This window comes from Stegodyphus dumicola, chromosome 8 (genome assembly GCF_044657685.1).
Source record: "Stegodyphus dumicola isolate Sdum_Otavi_A_Nest chromosome 8, ASM4465768v1".
Taxonomy (NCBI): domain Eukaryota; kingdom Metazoa; phylum Arthropoda; class Arachnida; order Araneae; family Eresidae; genus Stegodyphus; species Stegodyphus dumicola.
Window position 1 is genome coordinate 60916441 of NC_140775.1, and position 26083 is coordinate 60942523.

Sequence of the window (26083 nt, forward strand, 5' to 3'; positions counted from 1 at the left end):
TAATAATCTCTTTTTGGTAAAACATTGTTTGTTGTTATATTTGTAAATGGTCACTTTGTATTTGGAGAAAATATTTACCTAATTTATCTACGCGGGATTTGTACGTGAAGCTAAACATTGAGTGTGACATCAAGACATATTTTCATACTGAGCACAAGCCAAGTATCTCTTGTCACCCGGAAAAGTTCAGTACTGAAATAGCTTATAAAACTCCTGCTAAACGAGCACTAAACGCTGTGATCACTCGTGGCTCCAAAGGGAATCAAGGAATTTATAGTGGAAACTGTAAGCTATATGAAGAAGTACTGATTCCTACCTGGGAACGCAAACTCAATCCCCGCAATTCAGCTTTCTAAGCCGAGTTGGTTGCCTTCGAATCCGAAGTATAGGATTAGGACATAACACAATAATTTATATGAACGATTCAGTCTAAAGAATGGATAAGAGCAGACACAACTCTACTACTCTCTACAGTAACTACAGATCTTAACATTGGGATCCGTTTTTTTCTGAAATCGTAGAAATTGCTATTTGAGCAGTAGATCCGAGTTTTTCAAAACCTGGATAAGACACGTAATGCTTACTTTGACATTATGATATTTTCCATGAATAAGCTTCCAGAGATGACTTACATTAAATGCGATGACAAAAGTCACAAGAATTCATGTCCGACAAATCCGTCATCTGCATTGCTAATCAATGGAGTACGACTATTTTTTCAAATTGATACATAAAATTTTAAGTACTTCTTTGTTTCGTTAAGTGCGGAAGAACAATATCATCCATGTGTTCCTCTGCACATAATCAAGCTGATGTGGTATTCAAATACGTAGATTTTCAAACCACATGTGTATTATTTTGCATTGACAGAATCAATAACCGGATACGAATGACTGCTTTCTTTGCAAAAGAATGATCTATCGAAGAAGGCACAAGGCGCAGAGGCTTTTTAGATGAAAGACCGATATCCATCTAAGCAGCTGTCTTCTATGATTCAGATTCTGAAACTGTTCATACAAACAACGTAACCTAGACTTCGATTTGTCCAAAAAGCTTTCTGTACCTATATATTTTCAATACTCAGCCAAAGAAATCTTGTAGGCCGTGCCAACAAATTATGTGCGAAACATTTCTGTACACTATTTCATCTAACAGTACTGATCGTACTATTACATTTCCTTCATGTATAACACTATAACGCTATTACCTTTCCGTAACGGTATTAAGGTTAATTTGAAGTTATAATTAACAGTTCCTTCTATGGTGTCTTCTGAAATGTGTACTTAAATTAAATGCTAATTAAATGCACATTGTATGTAATAATCTCTAGAGAATACTTAGCATCTCGATACGTAGCTTAAGATTTTAATCGTGTTTCGACATGTTTTAATCTGTGTTTCTCATGAAGATTTTATCCTGAAAATTAATGGATCAAGTTTGTTTTACAATTAAGTCCACAACTTTTATGCAAAGGAAATTAGAGCCCCATCCGTTAGAAATTCGAGTTGCCCAAATTCTAACGCGTAATGAACAAGTTGAGAAAAATTGAGTTTATGAGCGGCAGTCTGCAAGTACCTTAATTATATATATATATATATATATCATATAAAATGTATTTAAATTATTAAGATCTCTAGGCCTTCAGTACATGTATGACTTGAAAACGTGGTTCATTTAAGAGTTTTTTGTTTGCAAAAATGACATACAAAATGCGTCTAATTACAGCAAGGGAAGATAAGTTGCATATTTAAAATTATTTTCTTCTGTATTATATAGAAAATAAAACCATTTTTTAACTATGATTACAATCACTCGAAACGCTTCATAATATTTTATATCTCTTTGCAATTTTTTTACGAATTTAAACGTAGACTAGTAGTTAGAGACTACATAATAAATTTAAATCGAAAAGTTATCTCAAAACTCTAACCGGTGTAATAATTCAGAAGTCGGCAAAAATAACCCAAAGTCGAATAATTACAAGCATATCACAGATGACAGAGTAATGTGGCCACGAGGGCAGAAACACGCTCTGCCCTACATCCAAAAACCTCATCTTAAATACTCTCTAAACTCATTTATATTTATGGTAAACGGAAAAGAGAAGTTATAGTAAAGGCTGAAAGTAAAAATAACTGGTTAATGTAAATAGTAAATGTTACAAACTTCTCATCTTAAACATTAAAATGAAAGTTCTTTAATATCATGAACAGTAAAGTAAATCATTAAGATGAACGCTTAAAACACTTTCATAAAACTACCTAATTCAGTCCCGTGGTGAGAATCAGGTTGAAGAACTCATGATAGGCTTGTTAGCACAATAGTTAGGATTAATACAAAGTTCGTCTGAGAATGCCAGTTTTGCGTTCCTTTATGGAGCGCTGCGTCAAGTTTCATTATGCAAAAACCTCAATTCTACAAGCATAAAACTACAATGACTGTAGTCATACAAGTAAAAAATCGCAAATTGAAAAATAACACTTCAGTTCTTCTCAGACGGATGTGAAATTCTGTTTCTTTTCTTTCTTGAAATTTCGCAGCACATAAGCAAAAACATTATTTATATTACACAGTTTAATATAAAGCGTTAATTTTTACATAGTAGGAAAAAGAATGCATTCATCATCCAACCATCAGTTAAAAAATTTGTTTCTTTCGACAGACTACTTTTTTCATGCTAACATAAAAGAAATTTATTGCTTCACATTCGTACCAATTTTTGTCATGAAAATAAAGTTATTTGTTCTTCGCAAGCTCCCGTTCTCTGTGAGGAAAGTTTAAACAGATTCAGGGGCAATATAGAAAATGCAGCATTTCCATTTCATGTTATGGAAAATCTAGCGCTTTCCCTATAGAAAAATCGGTAAGATTATCTTCAGGAATTTCCCTAACCTCTGTAAAGATCTTAAGTTTTACTAACGTTTATTTTATTTTAAAACTGTACTGTCCTCTCCTATTTTATACTTCCGGCCATAATAAACGCCTTAACTTTTTTATGCAAATTGCACTTGCTAACGCCCAAGTATTTAAGTTATGGCGTTCTGCCAAGAGCAGAGCTAGATGGAGAGAAAGTGAGTCGCCTTGCCACTGTATTTTACGCGAGCTTGCCATCAGTTGCTGTCTGCCTTTAAGACCAGAGGTTTTATTCCTTTCGAAAGCTAAAGATTTATTGTAGTTTTCCGCAGTTTGCGTACTACATACGTAGGAATTTAAAAGGCCAGTCTTAGCGTTAGTCATTTGTGTTAAGGACTCAAAGTTAACTCTTATTTTTAGTTAGTAGTTTTTTATATTTTTACGTTCAGACCACAAGTGGTTGGTCTTTGTATCCCGAAGTGCGGGAGCACCTGTATTGTCGTGGAAAATAAAGGGTAATTGAGCCCTTCTTATCTTGTCATCCTTGTACTCCACCGGACATACTTTGTAGACAAACTCACTGTTGATTCATGAACAGTAAAGTAAATCACTCACGTTCCCAAAGCAGATTAAGAGACATACAAGTCCTGATAACTCAAGCATGTAAATGTTATGGAAAATTCTTATGTATTTTTTGTTGTGTATAATTATTGCGTGTTATTTTACTGTGCATAATGTATTCTTAGTTAATATATTATTTTACTGTGATTAATGAATTTGTATTGTTCTGATTTAAATTATTTAAAATTATGAATTTATTATTTAAATTATTTAAATTATTTATCAATTGCTACTCGCAATATATTTGTCTTTTGAATTTTATAAACAGACTCAGCTAATTAAAAGAAATATTTTTATCTTCTATGTGGCAGTGCTCTGTCTTTTAGCGAAGCGTAAGATATTTAATTTCTTTTCAAATATCTGTTATTATGTTAAAACGTAAGTGATTTAAAAGCAATAAACGCAAATTCATTTCAATTATTATTACTTATTAACTAAGTGAAATATTATACCCGTTGTATTACATATATATGTATAAAGAACAGCGTGTGATTGCTTGTTTGTGTATGTAAAATTCATACAAATTTACAGATTTAATTCGATCTTGACGTTCAAAGTAAACGAAAGGTCACTGTTTACGTAAATTTCGAGAAACCAAACCACGGGACTCCCCGTTCAGGGCGTTCATATTAGAATTTTGCGCTCGAGTCACGCAAGTTCAAGTCGACGTTGTTGCGTTCGTGCTGTCAACGAAAGTCTTACAGGATACAAGAAATTTACAATTATTTTTTGCAAAAACTAAATATTAATATTTTTACAGTTTCAATTTTGAAATCTAGTCACCCAACTTAAGTTCAGGTCGCCGTTGTTGTGTTTCAGCTAAGTTCCTACTGAAACCGTTAGACGGCGGCGTGTTCCTTTAATCTTTAGAATATTTTAGAGCATTCCAGAACAGTGTAGAACTTATAAAACAAAGTCTGAGTGCGCTCGATATTAGGTTTTTGGGAATATATCGAAAGGAGTGGAGGAATTGGCCAAAGTGGATGGTGATTTTCCCAAAGCCCTTTTCCGAAAGCCATAAACGATAACAAAGCAAGTGCCAGTTCTTGCTAAAACGGTTAAATAGTGCCGTATTATTTCTATACAATTCTACAGAATTTTTCTAACTTCTTAAAATTTTCTGCAATTAACCAAAATAAGAAGAAAATCACCGTCTGCCAGAGATTTCGAAACAATTAACCCATCCCCCTAAACGAAACCTCCTCATTCGGCGAAAAGCCCAGGCATCTCCAAGTACTTCAGCTAAGGAGGCGTACCATAAAAATTAGTTATTAATTTTATTGCAATTTAAAAGGTATACATTTATTACTGCTGAAATCTTTTATGAATTTTTGACGATCCTCCGAAAAATTTTTAAAAAATATTTTTGCGACGCATAACAACATAAACTTTAATTTGTCTTTTTCCGCTTTTTTACAATAAACACAATAGGCAGACTTCGTCAACAATTAGTCTGAAGGTTGGTAGCTGTACAAAAATTATTAATCTCTATCCTACTTATTCTTTTTTCGTCACTATTGAGTTATGTTACGGACGCTACTGAGGCATTACTGCCATGTTACAAAATAATTCCTCTTTCTTTTTTATTATGATGCTACATGTGACATTATTTGTTCTCAGATGCAATAACTTTCATTACTTCATAGCATCGTTAATTTACCTGTTTAATTAAACTATCTCATTGCTTAAACTGTGAAATTTAGGAGCAATATGTATACTTCATGAAAATATATATTTCCAACTTTTATTTTTAACCGTAACTTTAAGTGACGCTAGTTGTAATCTATGTTATTTCATTGGTTTATATGGTTTGGTTGGTTTATGTGAGTACGGCAAAGTCTCGAGGGCTATCTGCCTAAGGGGATGGATGCCCTCATGGAGGACTTTCTAAGGAAAAATGGCTCGTATATACAATACTCAAGGGGAAAATCACAAAAACCCTCATGCAGCCAGACCGTTCGCAGGATTCGAACGCCGTTATGGGCCTGTTTTATATGGAATTACATTTTTTATAAACTTTGGATCGTTTTTGTAACAAATGTATTAGTACAAAATAATTATTTGCTTTTCATTTATTTATTTATTTCATTTTTATATTTGTAATTCTCGTTTCTCTGAAATCAACACAACTTATTTCTACCAATTTTTTTTTTTTTTTTTTTTTTTTTTTTTTTAATTGCGAATCTAATTCCAGCAACTAATGGGTCAAAAGATAAAGACGATTTTTGAAAATAAAGATAAAGACGATGTTTGAAAATATGCCTTTCCCCTCATCCTTTCACAATCAACCTTTAAACGTATATCAAAGAGTTTTACGAACATTTTATCAGATTTTCCGCAATCAAGTTGTTGATATCTGTCACACATTTGCAACTCTTGACAGGTAACAGCGCTCCCAAAACGAAAGCCGAAGAGTGATGACGCCATAAATTTATTTGGCAGCGTTATTTATATGATGCCATGGATTTTTCATCAATCAAAAAAAGAGGGGGATTTTCTTTCATTCCCAAATGTGCTATTAGGAAATCCATTTTAAGGCTGAAGTAGTACATCGTCGTTTTAATTTTAAAAATGGATAAAATTCCAAAGAAACTTCAATAATTTACTCTTATTTTATATACTTAAACAAAAGGTGAGATGAAACAAATAGAAATCAATATTTTATTGTTTTGTTTGCTACAAAACACAGTTCTGATGTTAAAACATCTAAAGGGATACATACATCAGGTTTTTCATATCGATTTCTCCTCCACCATAATTGGATTTTATTTAGATAGCATGTCGTTTATTACGATGGCGAAATGATTGCCGCAACTTTTAAGTGGTGCATTTTTTAAATTTTTGTTAATTTTGCTTCTCAGCTGCTGTTATACATTATTTGTCTTATTTATGTTTTATACTTTTATACTCGAAAATCAAGTGTTTATTCTGTTTCCTAGTATGACATTTTTATCGTATGTCATGCGTTAGTAAAGTTTATGATCACATTCCTTCTTGTGTTAAACCTGTTCTGTACTTCTGTGTTTCTTCTACCACACAAGAATAAAATGGGAGGAGATAAGGAGGAAGAAGCTAAGCTTAAGAGAGAGGTCTGACGTCTTCATTCGGGTGTAATCAAGCTACGCTCGGTTATCCCTCGTAGCGCGATTCCTATTAATTAGTGAATTTTACGCTTGAAAATGCAGTTAATAGACTTGAAATAGCACAGCCAGGTGACTAGGGCCTATATTTAAGTCTTATAAATATTTTAAACATGAGAAAGCTAAGCTTGTTAAATGTGTTAGTTCTGTACATCTGGCTGAAGTTCAAAATAAATCATTAGCTTCTTTAAACTTTTGTATTTCCTTGTTTGACAGTTAAAGACGAGACGGGATTTCATTTGGAAATCTTGGAAACCCCAGTGGGAAATTTATGTCAAGTACTTTTGGATTCAACTGCCGTCTTATTTTTATAAATATTTTATAAACGTTTTAACACTGTAAAGTTCCCTGTAAGGTTACCAAAGGAATACCTGATAAATTGAAAGTCTTGGGCTAAAAAAATAATGAAACAAATGCTCTTTAAGTAATTAAATTGGAGAATTTAAGTTAGTAAATTTAATTTAGAAAATTTTTGCGAAGTATTTTTGCGAAGATTAGATTTCCCCTTCGAGCCGGGTAGCGAAAACGCGCGCTTATCGCGGAGGCCGGCAGTGTCTTCCGCGAGCGTCTCTCCAGTGCCGGGGGCTTTTTTTCTACTAAGCCTAAATCCATGAAATTTCCGAAGTATCAACGCATTGTTTAATAATGCTCTATAGAGTATTTAAACGGCTTATGCTTTATAGATATTTATATATATATACTTTAATTACCTTATTTCTTGTTTAAATGCATATTTTACACATTTTATTTTAATTACTCACCGTTTTATGACTTTTAACATTATAATCTGAAAACTAAATATATTACTTAAAATTCTCTTTTCGTATGAAAAATTTTAAAACAGGGATCTACAGTCCTACGTTACATTCTTTGAACTCGTAATAACTCATTTGCCGTTTTGGAGGATTTTTCCGGGAATGTGAACAAACGAAGCATCGTCGTCTCATTTTCTTATCAGTCTCTTCTGAACAAAGTTTTGGAAAATGTCTTTCAGTTAATCTTTCAGAATCAATATCAGAATATCAGAATTTCAGAATCAATATCTGAAATATTTTGCATCATTTCTGCTATTTCATGCTCTGTTAAACATTTTCGACGCTTCGACATTGAAACGGTAAAAACAGAAAGAATTCACGTCTAACAAGATCTAATTATTTTCTAAAAACTGAATTGTAAACGGAAATACTCAACGCTTTAGCGCATATAAAACTTCTACTTACAATAAACAACTACCACGTGCGAATAAAGTGCGATTTAAAGAGACGTCATAAATCACGCCATTCGGAAACATTTAGTTCCCCGTTTGTTTATATAATCAAAAACACGTGTATGTGAGTCATGCTTCTCTCATTTCAAGTAGAAGGTCTAATGCACATGTATCTGAAACCATATGGACATACAGTGCCATCATGTGGCAGAAATTATAGTTTGAAAAACGTTCCAAGGTACTGGCACAAATACGTGACAGTCGGTAGAGAATGCAACAATGCTCTGGCACGCCTGCGTGTCGGCCGGTAGATAAGTGTGTTCGTTGCTGGCACGTATACGTGACAGTCGGCGCGAAGGGGTTAAGTAATTAAATTGGAGAATTTAAGTTAGTAAATTTAATTTAGAAAATTTTTGCGAAGATTAGATTTTTTATAAACATATACTATAATCTTAGCAAAATTACAGAAAAGACACCTGTGACATCCCATACTTCTACCGTGTTTATGTTTTGTTCTCTGAATATCACAACACTATTATATTAACAAATTATTAAACATCTGTGCTTCATCAGTAATGTTTTGTTACGCATCTGTTCCTTTAATTTATTTTCTACAGGAACGTTAATGTATAACATTTGAGAAAACAATTTTTATTTTCAAATATGACCTGTTAGAATAGAAACGAAAATTTGTTATATTTAAGTAACCCAAGTTATGTGTTATTCAGAATTTCCTTTCAGGTCCTTAAAATAACTGAGTATTTTCCAGTTCTTTAGATTTTTGTACAGATATATATGCATATTAATCAACTTCTCACAAGGCTTAATTATTTTGAAACACTGAAAAATAATGCAGAGAGACTAATATTAAAGGACACTGTAACATATTTTTATTAAAATACATATTACGAATAGAATATTAATAATAATATTTATAGGAGGAAAACACTTTACGAAAAGAAAAAGGTAATGGAAGAAAAGACCAATTTGTATTTGAGTTGATATCAGATATTTCATGAACAGTAGAGCTCATGTATTTTCTGTATATCCATTTCCGTAAATCCTTCTCCGTGTCCTATCTTAGATAAATCAATATTTTTGTCGAGTACCTCGAATGCTGGTTTATCGGTTCCTGGTGCACCAACAGGATAATGCATCACTGAGTAGTAATCATAGTTACCTTGAAGACCGAAATCCTCAGAATTGGTTTTTTCGTATTGTGATCGCCATTCTAATCAATGAAAGAAAAACAGAAAAGAAACATTTTCATCTCTTACAGAAATTGCTCAAACAAAAATTAATCAATTCAGAGATATATTCAGTCATACAATATAACTCATTTCCCCGTGTACATAAAACCTAAACTAATAAAACTGAGTGGCGGTACAATGCATAAACAAACAATAAGATTGAAATTCGATATATCCAAAGATATCATCCATGGGTAGAGAAATACATACTGAATTCTAGTCAACATCCAAATTCCCACGTTTCAAGGAAACATAATAAACATTTAGCAAGATTAAATCTCTCTGGTCAAAATGATTGTGTTATTTTTACATAAAATGTACAAGTTCAGTCATTATATTGGCAATAATTATTTTAAAAATCATTTGTGATTAAAAGTTAAAACTAATTTAGAATTTTTTCAATAAATCCTTTCAATTTTTGATTTATTACTTTTTATTCAGAAATAGTTCTTGATGCATGAACTTTGAAAATAAACAAAAAGAGACAATTTTGTATAGAATTAAAATTAATAAAAGCAAGACATTTTTTTTACATTTTGATAAAATCTTTCATTGATAGGTAAAAGCAAAGCAGGATGCTCAATACGTCAGGAAAATTACAATGTTGTTCTGATTTGTAAGACTGTAATGGTAAATTTTTAATATTATTTTAACATTCTTTAGAATTTGACCAAGATAAATAAAAATTAATGAAAACTTAGGTACCTTTTGTGGTAAATAACATTGTCACCTCTAAGATTTTTTCAAGGGTTTGAGACAAACTCGCTCTTGCTTAAATTAGATAGGGAATGTTAGAAAAGAACTTCGTCACACTGACATGTTCACCTAACGCGGCACCTGGTATGACATCTAAACCGAGAAGTGTTCTGCCATTAATTAAAAAAAAGGAGTATAGCACTATATGATCATTTGTTCGAATGTGATAAAATTTAAATTATGCTACTCTTATCCAAAAAGGTTAGAATAATGCAGAAACTCATTTCATTCTAAACATTTTCAAGTTAACTGATTAACAAACGCATTCGATGAAGACTATTTATAGAGACTATTGGTATTCATTGAGGAAGAAAACATGAAAAATCAACAGCTCTTTCTCTGGCATGTGAAATCTAGCCTTTTCAGTTGCTAACCGGAAATTCTCCCAATTACACCACGAAGTAAATACGGAGAAAAGGTTGATCTTTACAATATGGTAACTGGTAGTTTGGCGACATTTTGGAGGCGATAAAGGTTACTACCTGGGACTTTGGTAATAATGTGAGCAGTACTCAGTTCCGATTACGCATTATTTTGTGTGAGGGAAATGAGAGATCATGGGATATGTCATGTGATATTAATGGACGAATTACGGTTCTTTAATCGGAAAAGGGGGGAAATCAGGAAAAAATGTGGAAATTTTGTATTTAGTTTTATACTGTGTTGTGTGAAACAGTGTTGTTTAATTTTTGGATCCCATGTCCCTAACTAAAGTTAATTCGAAATGGGTATTTAGGCATTGTGATAAAGAGAAGTTTGCTTTTTATTTAGCGGAGGAAGTATGGAGGAAAAATTCGCAGAAAAAATCTTTCAATAATTTTATTGAATGAATTAGAAAAGTGTATCCGCCACGTAATCAAGATTCTGAAGAAGATTAGGTAAATTAGTATTTTTAATTATTTGAGGATATTATTTTTATGCATTGTTCTAAATGTAAGGTGGAAAGGAATTTGGTATTATTGGGAAAATTGTTATTAGCAATGATTTAGTTTAAAGTAATTAGGATTGTAAGGTAATTTTTATTAATTTAATGTATGTGCTCATTTATATTTTAAGTAGTGGTTTTGAATTTAATTATATTTTAATGAAATGATAGTTATTTTGTGAATTTTATGTTTGTAGGAATTTGCTATACGTTTAAGTTGAAATAAACGTGCATGGAAATAATTTAAATATTTGATACTAAGTATTTGTAATGCTTGCGGTATGAATTCGTTGGTGACGTGTATAATGTAATAGATGATTTAGAGGTAAAAGTTTTTGGATATTTTATTTATTTTATATGTGGAAATGTTCATATTTGTAAAGGGTAAATACTTTTTCGCGATCAGGTAATTTCATATATGTTCTTTTTACCGGGTTTAAAGATTGAGAAAATTGTCATGTATTTTCGTGAAATTTTTCTAATTTATGAGAAAAAAGCAGTGTACATGGATATAGTGAAGAGTGTCCGCAATGCCATTTTTGTGCAATTCTGGGATTTTTTTTAAGTAAAAATAAGTCGGCGTGTACATGGTTTATGTGTATGTGTTATTTTGAAAAACGCGTAAGGAGTATGGTATTGTGCACTCTTTCCCAATTTTGCAGTGAATATTTGTCATGATTAAGCAGTTTTGTTTGATAAAATTTCTAGCATAAGTGTAATTCGGCTAGTAGATTGTTGGAAGAAGTGTTCAGTAGATAAGAAGAAAAGAAACATGTCTTTACTTCGTGAAGACAAAATGGCGGCGGGGAAAAAAATAGAGGGTTGCTGTAGGAGAGTTGGTTGCCAAATTTTCGCCAAAAAATCGCCAAGTTACCATAATGTAAAGATCAACCGGAGAAAATTCCTTACATTCTTCCCTAATTAAAAAGCGACTAGGGAATAGGGAACCCAGTGACCAAATTCAGATGGTATCGATCCATGTAGTTATCTTCCACAACATTTTAATTCGGACGTCACGTATCGTTTGTTACTTATTAGAGCAGGAAACATGAACAGTTAGAGCTGCTCTCCCAGGAATTCATCTTTAAATGTCCCGATAGCTAATAAAATCTGCTTCAAATTACACCACTAAGGCACGCTAAGGAGGAAGAAATTCCTTACATAGTATAAAACTTAAATATAATTGAATCCCTTAGAAATATTATATAATTTTTCAGTTAAGTTAGTGACTGCACAAAAAGAACAGCTGACGTACTAGTTTATATCTCAAATGCTGAGAAATAACTGAAGTGTTCTTAAGTACGCATTCACAAAACCTTCAGAAAATAACTGTAATTTTCAAAATAATTCTTTCAGCGAAGATCAGCAGCTAGTAATCGAGAGTTTATTGATGACTTAAAAACCAAAGCAGAGATGAACCGGTTCCGATGTAAAAGAAGATTTATTGACGGCTGAAAAAATACTTTTAATATGTGTAAATTAGATTCTATATCACATATGGCTAAGAAGCTGAGTATAATTTTTAAGCAAGGCGCACATAAAACCTGATATAAGGTAAAACAGCACCACTGAAGAGTGGTATTTTTTAACTACGAACGTATACTTTTTATGTCCATGACCATCGAGGATTACATGTTTAAGTCTTGAGTAAATACTCGTATGATTAGACTAAAGAATTCATAATATTTTCTGTGAGGTATACAGTCTCTTTCATAGCGAACACAGAAACTCTATACAGGTTATATACTGAGCACAAAGAAGTGAAGGATGAGGTGTGTCGTGAAATTTTTAATGGTTTTATGTTACGTGAATCAGAAAACTTCTGTAATGCGGCGATATCGTTTGGTAAAGAGATTCAGCTTCTATTAACTCATCTAAGTTTGTTAGTTCTCGGCAAAACAAAGTCATTATAACAATTTAGTTTAGTAACCAACATTTTAAACAATCTTTACAATTATTCTAATTTTTTCATTTGATTCTAATTACGAACTGGAGGGAGATACTAGATATTATCTTCAAAAATGGATATTATAGGATATTATATTAGATATTATCTTCAAAACCTCAAACTTTTACGTACAGTCATGAAAGCTATATAAATATGAGGAGCTATGTAAGCTGAGTAAAAGAGAGTACTCAAATTATCTCTTTGATTTCGTTGTCATTACTTTCCTTCATTTATTTCCGAAGTGTATTAATATTTTGGACAAGCTTTACAATTGCTATAATTTTGTCAATATTTCGAAAGATACTTTGGTTACGATTAATAATGCACTTTTTTCTGTTTCTAGAGTTTTACTCGAATGTTTGCGGATTAGATGGTGTTAATTAATATTCCATAATACTTATCTTTTATACAATAAATTAGATTTCAGTTATTCTTTGTATTTTTATAATTTCTGTCGTAAATAGGTAGATTTCTAGAGACATTAGGTGTTTTCGGAAAGCAGGAGAGATGAAAAATGAGCAACGCCCACGCGGGAATCGCGCCACGGACCTCTGGAATACGCGCCCAGGTGTTGACCACTTCACTACGAAGGCATGCTAAGAAGGTGGAAGAAATACCTTATAGATTTATTGCTTATATACAGATCGAATTTTCATTGTCTAAAACATCAGACTTAATTTTCAATTATTCATATTCAACACTAAAAGATAAAGCAAAATTCATAAAAAATAACAACTTTTAGAGTAAAGACTAAACTTTGATTAGATGTAAATGGATCTTAATGACTCTGATAGAATTTAATTTTTATAAATAGAATTATCACTTACACAAAATAGTAAACCACCGAAGTATTATTGAGATAGCATGTATTAATCAGTGCTTTTACTCATATATCCTACAGTCGCTCAAGTAGACATAACCTATGACTGGCTAAAACTCTAATAAGATTCTTCCTAATGTTATTGACAAAGTAGAAATTGACCATAGTGAAATAGTTGAAAGATTTCTTTTGTTATGCGAAAGTAGCTCACCTTCAGGTATATTTTCAAACAGCACTCTAATATATTTATCGCGATCAGAACGATTTTGTTCATGAGCAAACCCTACAGCATGATCCATCTCGTGCAAGATAGTTGACTGACTGAGACATCCGTTGGTGTCGATGGAAATTGGCTGTTGTCCGCCCACTCGGCCTAAGTTGGAATAGCATCTGAAAATAAACATCAAATCTGGAAACTCTGCTACTTTTTTAATAAAAAATACAGAAAACTAGAAACTTTAATCATACTAAATTATTATATTCTATAAGAAGTTATTATTTTCGACGAATAACCAAGTACATTACGTAAAAGTACTCAAGCTATATAACAGTACAAGACTTACTATTAAACTGCTGCCTCGAAGTTTAAGCTTAATACAAATTAATAAAATTTCTTAATGTTTCGTAGATTTAATTTGGTGAACTTTACACTGCTATCATTGATGGGAATATAACTGTATCACTTGATGTGTCTGCATGTGCACGATTTTATGGACGCTAGCGCTTAACCATGCTTTGAAAAGGCTACACCACTTTCTTAGCAAATTCAGCTGTAGAACGACGGGAATGACTATCTGCACATAGCTATGCTAAGCCCCGTCTAGATGAGGAAACATATCTTTGAATAAGTCTTCCTTGCAAACATATTTCCTGTTAGCATTTCGTCTACGTAGGGAGTTTTATATCTATTTTGTATCTATATCTGAGCTAATAAGTTAATCAGAGTAGTCAAAGCAGATAACGTGATTGGTATCCAATAGGAGACCTTCATCAATCTCACAATATACATAAAAGTTTGGAAATTTTTCAAGGTCTGTATTCTTAATGGTTTGTTTTAACAATAATAGCAATAATAAATAGAAGGATTAGTAGCAAATAGAAAATAACAGGATTAAAAACAATAAAAATACAAAAAATGCAAAACACGAAAATTAAACAAAATATTAATGGAAACCAGGAAAGTATTAATGAAACTGGGAAGGAAAAAGCAATTAATTGTGAAATATAAGGCATGATAATGAATAAATGGCAAGTAAAAAGCAGTTAAAAGCTAATTCAATTGCATGCTGAAAATGGAAACAAGTATTCACAATCATGCAAAATAAATAATACGTTTAAAAGTTTAATAGTAATAACTTAGTTAAAAAATTAAAAAACAAAGAATTACTAGCACTTGACAATTTTTTAAATAACAACACCTCTGACCATCACGTTGCTATCGATCGGCCAGCTGCTTTCGTTGAGCCTTCTCCATTATTTTCTAGTTATTGACAGTAGACGCTACCTGTTGGCTGTGTAATATACTGCATAAAGCTTGAAAACCGCCATCTTGACTGGGAGTTGATCTACGCTTAAACAAAGTTGCTTTACAAGAAGGTAAGATTTTTGTACTCGTCTTCTAATTTAGCAATGCAAAGAAAATATAGATACCAGTGAGATGTTAATAGCGTTTTAGATGTTACTAATAATATTTAAATTGCGTTAAGTCAGATTTATTTGGCTATTTTAACAATGGTTGTTTACTTTGTTATAACCGAAATCACGGAAGAATTACATACCGACTGCCAGTTGTCTTCAATGAGCCAGCCTGCGTTGCTATGCGTTACATCCTTTGCTCGGGCAAAAGGATTCAATAAAGAGAACGTCAAACATTTTTTGACTTATTAGAGAGTGTTGTTGACGAAAATAAATTCGATGTAACTCGAGTTTTCATTGAAGACGAGATAGGCTTGTCAGTAGTCCAAAAGAAACCTCGAATGGTTCTTGAAGGGTTAGAAGGCTGCAGGAGCCATTGCCAATGAAGAAAGAGGCGCTACAACAGCAGTTTGCTGTGCATCTGCCATTGGACAATAAGACCCACAACTTCTAATTCTAAAAGTACACAATCTGCGGACGAATTACAAGATGGAGCTCCACCAGGAACAATTTCTGCATACAATCTGGAAAGTGAATTCATAAACAGATATATATTTGCACGGTAGCTAAAACATTTCATCGAAACAGTTCACCCTTAGAAGGAGAAAAAGTTTTACTCCGTCTAAATGGACATCGTACACATAATAGAAATCTCGAAGCATTAGAATTTGCTCTAGAAAATTATATAATTATGTTCTCACTCCTGGATCACACAACCCATAGACTGCAACCCCTTGACGTTTCATTCTTTAAGCCATTGAACATCAATGAAATGAAGAACATAACAGAGACAGAGACAGACAGAAGGGAAATTAGCATAACAGAGACAGACAGAAGGGAAATTAGCAGTTCAGTTCCAGAAATTAGTTACCCAGTTCCATATAGCAAGACTGCTAGAGAAAGCACATGGCCAACAGCAACAATAAGGAAGGTAACGAATGGTCTGCTAAAACAGGAAATTGGCTAATGAACGCAAACCACGAGTGGAACAGAATCAGAACCGCTTCTCTCTTGGGCGTCAATATTGTTATCAAACGTTAAAGTGAAAGTTGAGTGAAATCGCTCCGCTTCCATCTAAATTCTTAGTTGGAAAAGGATCAATTAAAAATCCAAACAACAATACAGTTTTCTCCTATTGCGTCCATCTTTATGATCTCCTAGGAACTTCTCCACTGTTAACGTCCTAGCCTCTAGTTTTGCCTAGATACACAATATCTTAGATAACAAAAAATCTCTTAACCGTAAAAGTGAGCAGAGTCTCTATATGCAGCCCAATCTGTCCGTAATTTCTTTCAACAAGTAGCCCATACAAGCAGATACGGGAAGAGGCTGAAAAAAAAATTAAGAAGAGACTCCGCTGTGAAAAAACGACTCCAAACTTCTGAACCGAAGAAGACAGTTAAGGCTAAACTTTCACTGCCTTCCGTAAGTAAGCCTATCAGTTTTAACGAGGATTCATTATTCTGTGCTATCTGTTGTGATGACTTCAAGGGAAACATGATTCAATGCCTGTCGTGTAAAGTATAGGTTTGTGATAAGTATGCTGGTGTCAGAAAGAGGACCAAAATGTATTATTGCAGAAATGCAACTGAACTGATCAATAACTAATTATTAATGCAGTAATCTGTGAAATATTTACAGCCTAATATTAATAGTAGGCGTAATAATTATTTTATGCTATTTGAAAGTTTCCATGTTATAGTTATTGTTCTTTTATACTACCCTTACTACCTTATACTAAATTATTACTGTTACTAAATTACCCACAAATTCTCATTTTTATTAATCTGTTCCTAATAAACGAAATTCAATATTATTTCCTAAATTCACACATTAGGCAAATTTTATGATTATGAAGACTAAACTAAAATTCATTTTCTACCATATTTCTTTTTCAGATTACCTATTATTTGTAACATTTTTGCTAAATTGCATTCTCGAAGATGCCTAACAGTTTATTAGACACTGCCCTAACTTCGTCACAATTATTTAATTTCATCAAATTTATTTATTTGTTCTTCACATTTTTTATTTTTTCACAATGTACTGCCCACTTTCTCTATCGCCGAATTTTAAAAAATAAATAAATATTTTGGTACTAAACACTGCAGCTTATTTCATTCGTTGATCTGAAGCGATACACTTGAATTTAATTTTATGGCAGTTACCATTGGATTTCTTTTAGGATTCAAAATCCAGGTAATTCGAAGTTTTTCCTTTTTAAAAATTATTCATTTTTACTACACAATATTTAATATTGCAATAAAAGTTTTTCCTAATTAATTTATTAATATTAATGTTTAAAACTCGTAATTGATCTAAATTCATTACTTGACGCAATAGGCTTAGCACAAGGACTTTGCTACTAAACAGGTCGAATATATTTTTGCATTTCAAAACCATTGTTACTGTAATGTTATATATTTTAAAATTAACTCCTAATATTGTTTTTTATTTTTTATTTTATTTTATATTTTATAGATCAAATTTTCATTTATTATTTCTTCACATGTCGGATTGCTTCTGTTTTACATGTGTTTTGGAGTCGAACTACGTAAATTAAAAATTATTATCATTAGATTTTTAAGTTTTATTATTTATTTACAATTTCATGCTATATATTTTCAAAATTTTTAACACGATCTTTACCAAACAAGCCGGGTAAAAAATTTTCAAACTTTAAATATGTTTGTATTTTTTTTCATGTATTGGTTTCCAAATTGGCATGTGTTTTTATTTTTTCATGTATTGGATTGCTTATATTTTCATGTTTTGATTTTTGGATCCAGCCTGCTCCAAATAATACTTTTATGCTTTTTTAAAATTTCTTCGTGTTTTGGGTGCTATAATTCTGCAGTTTCTTGGTTCAGCCTGTAGGGGTTGGACTGATAAAGACACAGATTTCATTGATTTTTCTTCTGGGATTATTTTAAGTTTTAAACTTTCATTTAGGCTGCTCCTTTCGTTCCACCAACGCCCTGATAACGATGCAGCGAAACTTATAAATTTCTACTTCCTTTTTTTTTTTCTTAAGTTTGAAACTGACATTATTAACAGAATACTAATGTATATTGGTAACACCTTCATTCTTACCCATTTCCGTCAAAGAAGAAAACATAATCTCTTTGCCACCATCTCCTCGGAACAAATCTGACACACTTAACTTCATTATTCCACACCTCAACAGCCTGTGTTATTGCTCTTTTTTGAGAGGAAGCTGAAATTCATGGAATAAAGATAATTTTACAACTAAATTGTATCGTAAAACATAAAGGCACATTTATTTCATAAACCTAGCCAAAGAATATTGTAAATTTAAAACACCCTTGCATTAAAAAAAATATATATAGTCAGATCGTTTCAAAAGTCACATCCATAGCTTTACCTAGCAAATACACGACGATGTTAAATTTCTTAGCTCTTCAGTTTTAAAAAAATCTTGTTTTCCTATAACCTTAATATATGTATAGGATAATGCAAAATAGGAGCACCTGTTTACGGCACTAGGACTTCACATTTAGGCAAGTTATTTTGGGCAAAGAAATTATGCATATGACATAACATTATAAGGAAATTGTACGCTTATATGATAGCACTGAGTTTATTATTGCACATTTACATACGTTTCTGTATACGATGCCGATGAAAATATTTCAATTTAATTTTTAATGATATGTTGATATGCGAGGATTTTGTCTGTTTTCAAGATTTTTTAGGTTCTGTTTCATAGTATTCTTTATTATGTTTTAATCTTTCACGTATATACCAGTACATGTTAAAGCAAGCTTGACACCTGCATCTAAGAATGTTAGTTATCTCCGGACTTTTTCTAAAAATAAGACAAAGTTTTCAAAAATGCTGCGAGAAAGACATTGAAACTTGTTTGAGAAATAACGTTCCTAAAATAAACTATACGCTTCTTTCGGGTTCTTGTACTATTGTTTAAAGGATATTGTAATAAATAAAAAATTAGGGATAATCGAAGAATAATTACAAGATTTTTAGACATATTTACCATGTTATAAATCAGGAAAGATTAAGTCGAAATAAGGACGTTATTAGGAAAATATTTACACAAGGGAGTTTTATTTAGTTCATGCATTTGGAAAAATTATAAAGCTCGAAAGATTTCACAGTATGTTTGAAAGTTATACATAAAACCAAATTTTAAAGAAATGCATTTGAAGCTCAAATTATTGAATTACTGCCTTCAAAAATGTACAACGTATCTAAAACTCTCCACTTTAATCTCTTCATGATCACATTTAATTATTTCATTCTCTACTATCCAATGTAATTCAGTTCTTTCAGTTCCGAAACTCCTTTCAATATGTAAGGACCAAAATGAATATCAAGAATTCTAACAACTTTAGTACCTCTCTAAAACTTCTGTTGAATTGTATGAGAGCTGTTAGATGCATGAATTTAGAGTGTTTGTCAACAAACATGCCTTTGGAGTTGAATATTCGTGGATGTATTTGAAGTTCCTGCTTCCGTTCTTTATTCTTCCTAGTAAGCATTTCAATATTTGCTCTTCTTTCATGCTTTCTGGTAAGCATATAGAATTTTAATAACACAGTATCATAAAAGCATATTAAATTATAATGTTCCTTTTTTTCTTTGACCTTTTTCTTTCATTTTGCTACCGCTGCTGCAGCATGTTGAAATTAGCACTGGTTGTCGAGGGCAATAGGACACTTATGATGCTTTGGTTTAATTTACCTTTCAATATTCAAGGAATGTTTCTTAATTCATGCACTCTGCACACTTTAGAAATTATTGGAATTTCCTATGAATAAAATCTTATTTTAATTTTGTAGAATAACAATAAAGACATTAATTTTTTGCGACTTCTTTCTACTTTCTACTGCGGATAACTCTAGCTCACTACAAGAACTCAAGATCCGATAACTCAAGATCACTAGTATTTTAAAAATATAAAAATATTGATATATTAATTTCTTTATTAATTTGAGATTAGAAAAAACTGTTTAAACAGAAACTGACATCAATATTAAATTCCTATAATTATTTACGATTTATAAATCAGTATTTAATATCTCATCTAAGCTTACAAGGTACTATATGTTCTTACTGCGAAATATTTAGCAATTATTATGCAGCGGATATAAACTGACAACTTGAAGTCCATTCCATATTTTTACTCCATTTTGTTTTAAATCTTAATATGATAACAAGTGGGTGTTGTGATACGACAGTAGAATATAATTTGATGCAGAATTTTCAGTTTAGCAAATTGGCAATTTAATGCTACAAAAAAGACTTGTAGTTTTTGAATTAGGCGTACTTTAAAGCAGTAATGTTTAAGTAACATTGTTTGTGGAAGCAATATTTATATAACCGTGATTTAATATAATTACGTAATGCCAACTTCAAGCAAATAAAGAATGTAGTAAAGGAATTTTCGACATTTGAAATATGTACATATGGTAGGGTATTACATGAGGTATTATCAAAATTCTGCATAAATTCCTTCCTTTTGCTTAGGAAATGTCGAATGCAACTTAACAGAAAATAAGCATGCTTACAGAATGCCCTAGATATTGCATAGGGAACTTTGTTTTCAGGCCATCTGCTTCCTCCATATTTCTCGAAGCGAATACCTTGACGTTCCTAAAGGGAAATGAATACAATATCCATAGATTTGAATTGTATTGAACAAACATGATATAAAACACATTCGTTGTCTTTACCTCTTCCTGTTGTTCGTTTAGCATCAAAATATCTCCATATTTCAGTGCTATAAAAAAGAATTACTTGTATAAATCAGTGATTATTAAAAGTTCATAAAATAAGGCAATATCATTGAAGACATAAAGAGGTAACAAATAAGGCAAATTATTAAAATTTTAAAACAATTAAAAAAGCAGCATTTAACAAAATGAGACTTCAGTTTCAAATATCACAAAAAATGTAGATGAAATTTCTTAAAAGCATAATAATTATCGTATCAGTAGTAAAAATGAGTGTAATACAAGTATAATATGAAGCAATGAAGCACTCAAAGCAATGAACTTCAACACAAAAAAATTGCAAACAAATATAACTATGTAGTTAACAAAAATATGTATGTTAATATTGGGTTGCAAGTGTTCTAGTTTATAAAGTATAAATGTTAAACATTAGACATCTAAGCATATTTTACATTCAAAACAATGTCACATTTATAAATTCACTTCCTTTTTTCAACGAGATATGGCAAAGAATGGACAAAAACAATTTTCTATTTGAAGTCTCTGGTTGAATACTTTTTCTAGATTTTTATATGCAATAGAAAATGCCGAATTTTCTACCCAAAATGTTAACTCTGTTTCTTAGTATTTCTCTCTTATTGGTTACCAGGATATATTCATCTTCGACTAAGAATTAAACATTCACAAAACATAGAAAGGAAAAAAAGAGTTTTTAAAGCTTCTAGGCGTTTACTGCAACATTCTCATTGTAATAATTGTATGAAAATGGGAAAATCTAAAACGAAATGAAAATAGTGATTGCTTTGTACCTATTCCATACAATCATTTATTTTTATTTCATAACAAAAAGGAAAATAATTACACGTATTTTGCATGGAATTAAAAATGAAAATCAAAAGTTTTTTAATAATCATTGATTGTTTTTACTTATAATAACTCTTTAATACAAATGCTATATTTTTATATGAACCATTCAAAATGTAAAGATATTAAATTAACACAAATACAAAATAAAAGGTATAAAAAACTCCTAAATACGTTTCTTCTTAATTTTTGAAACTTTTCATGGTCAAAGACATACCTTTATTAAACATAGGGTGCCAATCTTCTTTTCCTAGAAAATATAAAAATAATGACTAAAACTAATATATAATTTCAGCTTAGCAATAACTTTTATTGGACAACCATAATGCAAATGAAACATATTACACACTTCAAAATAAAACGTACTTATAATAGCTTTATAATATTAAACTCTTTTTGCAATTTTTTATTTCAATTAACACTTTAAATACATTTTAACTTTCATTTGCATCATTTTTCTGTACGTATGGATAACAAAATTGCAATTTCTAATGTTCTGTACATAATAAATGCATAAACATCAAACTGTCGTTTCCAAATGTGAGAAAATACAGGTATGTGTGCAGATCGCCATCGGTATTATTTGTCTGAATTAATGATCGTTGCCGATATCGGAGCTGAATGACAAACATAAATTAATATCTGAACAACTTTTGTAGAGATTTTCATAACAATATGACAATTACTTTCCATAATCTCAGAAAAACAACTACGCAGTCTATTAATAATGAATAATCCTGCTTAAAAATTAAATAAGTTGCGGTGCTGTGAACTGCGAGTAGCATGAGCTTGTTTTCATGTTCTCTGCGTAATCAATGATTACTGCAAAAATTGTTATACTGCCAATTTGGTATGAGAACATGTGAATGACTTTGAATACATTTCTAATAAAAAGAAAAACAAAGTATATATAGAGATGCATTTAAAATTTCCGCTAAGTTTCGATTTACAGAAAGAGATCTCTAATGCATGAAAGTAAGATACCTTTTGCGTTTTAAAGCTTTGAGGATATTTAGGCTTGAAATATTCGCCGACATTAGGGTTGCTATTTAATGACAAACTTAAATCAAAGTAAAATAATAATTATCTTAAAAATCTGCATTATAAAAATGACACCTTTTAACATTATCCATTTTCGAAGCAGTAGAAAATATTTTAAGTGAACATTAATAAATACAACGCAAGCATGGTATGTCATATAAGTCTTAAATTCAAAAAATAGGCTTAATTTCTTCAAAACAATATCTTAGAGTCTTCGAAACAATATTCTTGTTAATTAAGGTATTGTTACCATCTCCCATGTGTACTTGTCATAACTCGATGTAGATTGTCCATAGTAATATTTGGATTTCGCTGATGGATTGCATTTTTAAGGCTATTATAAGATGATAGCATGAAGGAAACATAGAAACATTCCTATAAAACGTCTGCTGCATTTCCCGGACGACTTGTTTTCTACATGATGATAGACAGTGGCTGTCATTCAATTTCATGGACCTCCCTGCAGCAGTCATTTTTATAGGACAATTTCAAAACGCAAGTTTTCATTCTCACCGTACTTAACATTAACAATAAAATTAATCTCGTCAGAAAATTTTGAATGTTAAGTAGGACAGAGCACTCTACAGTGCCTTATGGCAAATGTTCCTGGAAAATGGCAGCGATGCTTTGAATGCCATGACATTGACAGCACGTTGAGTGGAAGAAGTGAGACATGTTCTGTGAATTCAAGGTACTGACTTACATAACCACTTTCAGTTGCACTAATTATTGTGTACAATAAATGTGTTGTCCTCCTTTAAAATGCATATTATTAAATTTTCAAAAGCATGTCTGAATCGAATGAATATACATAATGGGATATTTGTGCACTTTTTATGTTGCATTTCTCTAAGAAATAATAGAATTAGAAAACTCATTTAAGTATGCTTAATGAAACTATATTCAAAGGTCGCATACGAGTATTTAGTTTCACTAATTTAAAAAATGCTTTGATTTTTGTCATTTGATAAAGTCTTGAACATTGTAACAAGTGCATTAAAACATATTGAAAACAAAATAAATATACCTTCCTTTGGTCGGACTAAGCTGACATCGTCAATTTTGAGATCTGAAAGAATCAAAAATAAATTTAATTGGTTTAATTAAAAACTAATTAGAAATCTACATAGATAATAATCTTGTTAACTATTTTAATAACGTAAATAAATGCACTCATTACAACTACAGCTGACCCTCCAATAAAGCCAGTTTAAACAGCTCCACCTGCTCAAATACACTGTTTTGAGCAATTGAATTTGTTTATAAGCAAATACTCTATTGTAAGCTTCTTGACGTTTTCTCTTTGATCTAAAGTCTCATAGGTGAATCACGTGATCTCTAAATACCAAACAGAGAAAGAGAAAAAGTGGAATAAGTTATGAGAGCGTAAAATAACATTTGTTACGTTATGAACGGTCTGATAGGAATATATTTTACTATTAAATAGTGGGTGGTATTTTTATATTTTTTATTTACTATACCTTAATTATTTATTATCAAGAGAGATCATAGTGAAAAGATTAACCGAAAATGCAAAAGTAGGGAATTATATAGTACATCAATGCTATTTAATGTACCATACCCATCCTCATATATAATTGCTAACCTGACAACAAGCGAGACATTTTACATGCTGTGAGAGTATTATATAGGATGAGTCCCTCACAATTCAAAAATAAATAGTTTTTTAAATCTTGATTACGAACCTGCATATTTAAATGAATAAAAAATAGTGACTTAAGTCACTAGCTAATAATTGTATTTGGAATAATATTCCTAAGAATTACTTTTCACCTGAAAATCTAGGAATGGGATTTACGTGACTTTATTTCAAACTGGAAAATTGCCTCCCGAACCATTCATTTCTGCAAATATAAACATTCTAAAGCCTTTTTGTTTCTCAAAACTATTATGAAATTTATATAAATGGGGGCAAAGTAATTATTCTTATTGAAAGCATATTTCATGCGACATTATACTTATTTATATAAGTAATATATTACTTTTTATCATGAAATTTCCTTGCGAACTTTGCATAAACAATATATTGTGTTTTAACAAACCTCTAATTTACGTGTTACATCTTACATGAGCTATCACTATCATCACAAATTATTTTTATTCATTTTAATGCCCTTTACATTTGCAAACGTTTGGTTAAAAATTTTCGTCTTCATATCAGCTCGTAATTTTTTTTTGTTTATTGATAGCGATAGAAATATGAATCATCTGGAAAACAATTCACCTTTCTATCAAAGGGAGCGATATACATCATCTAATAGTATTATAAATATATTTATTTTCTTAATATTAGCCCACCAATGGCGAGGCGGCTGAATATTGGCGTTCATAAGAGATTTGAATTCAAGACTCCTTTCAAGTCCTTCAAGTCCTTTCTTCGAAGTTGCCATTTTCCTCTAGACAGATGGTGCTTGTATCCTTTTCCGAAACAAACTCTTCTGAATGATTTTAGAAACATTTTTTGTCCTTTGGCTTATTTAACTCGCATTTGGCATTTTCTGTCCTTTGGCTTATTTAATCGTATAATTACTTTTCATTATAATACTTTACCTAATATGCAAATTATTATGCGTTTAATAGACTGATTATGCTATCGGAAAGTTTGGTCAAGAAGAAAATGTCAAAGTTCATCAAAGTTATGGGAAAGTAAAGCAAAATATACGAATTTATTGTCTCAGTTCTCTTAACATCTCCCTTTTTTAAGGAATTCAATTGCACTATTATATATATATGTTACGGTGAAACACCGAAATCTGTAGAATGTCGACATTCACCGGTGAATGTCAACATTCACATAGTCGCTTGGTGTATGTCCGAAATATTTTCCAAATACTCTTATTTCTTACTTACACCGGTAAATGTCGACATTCACAGCGTACTAATGGTGAATGTTGAATATATAAGAATATTATATTTTCTTCTCCGCAATTCAGTCGCGAACAAACGCACTTGAAACTTAAAATAAGAACTTAAGAGCATAAGAACTTAATACACACAGTACATTCAAAATGAGAAAGGAAAATAATAGAAGTTAAAAACTTACTAAATTATGTGATTCAAATGGTATTTATTGCTACAACTTAAACTATAATGACACTTTGAATTGCACAAGAGGCCTTTGCTTTTACAACTGCATTTATTTGTGAAACACTTCCTATTTCAATGACAGCGTGTACATATACTCCTCTCTTTTCGACCTACACCAGAGCATATCTGTGATTGTCGACATACACTGGTGAGGGTCCGAATGTACAAGAATGTAATGCAATACTCGATCTTTCACCAACG

General features: G+C 31.4%; 1 protein-coding gene across 1 annotated transcript in view; it reads right to left on the bottom strand.

Annotated features, from left to right (window-relative positions):
* Window positions 1–8688: 8688 nt before the first annotated feature.
* LOC118182290 (hatching enzyme 1.2-like) overlaps window positions 8689–26083 on the bottom strand; it is a 47886-nt gene continuing 30491 nt past the window's right edge. Inside the window, exons 4-10 of the mRNA XM_085822940.1 lie at window positions 23802–23843; window positions 21951–21983; window positions 20870–20916; window positions 20705–20789; window positions 18249–18372; window positions 13732–13910; window positions 8689–9052 (exon numbers count right to left, since the gene is read on the bottom strand). Coding sequence (XP_085679066.1) covers window positions 8835–9052; window positions 13732–13910; window positions 18249–18372; window positions 20705–20789; window positions 20870–20916; window positions 21951–21983; window positions 23802–23843 — 728 coding nt within the window. The 3' untranslated portion in view covers window positions 8689–8834. The remainder of the gene's footprint in view (window positions 9053–13731; window positions 13911–18248; window positions 18373–20704; window positions 20790–20869; window positions 20917–21950; window positions 21984–23801; window positions 23844–26083) is intronic.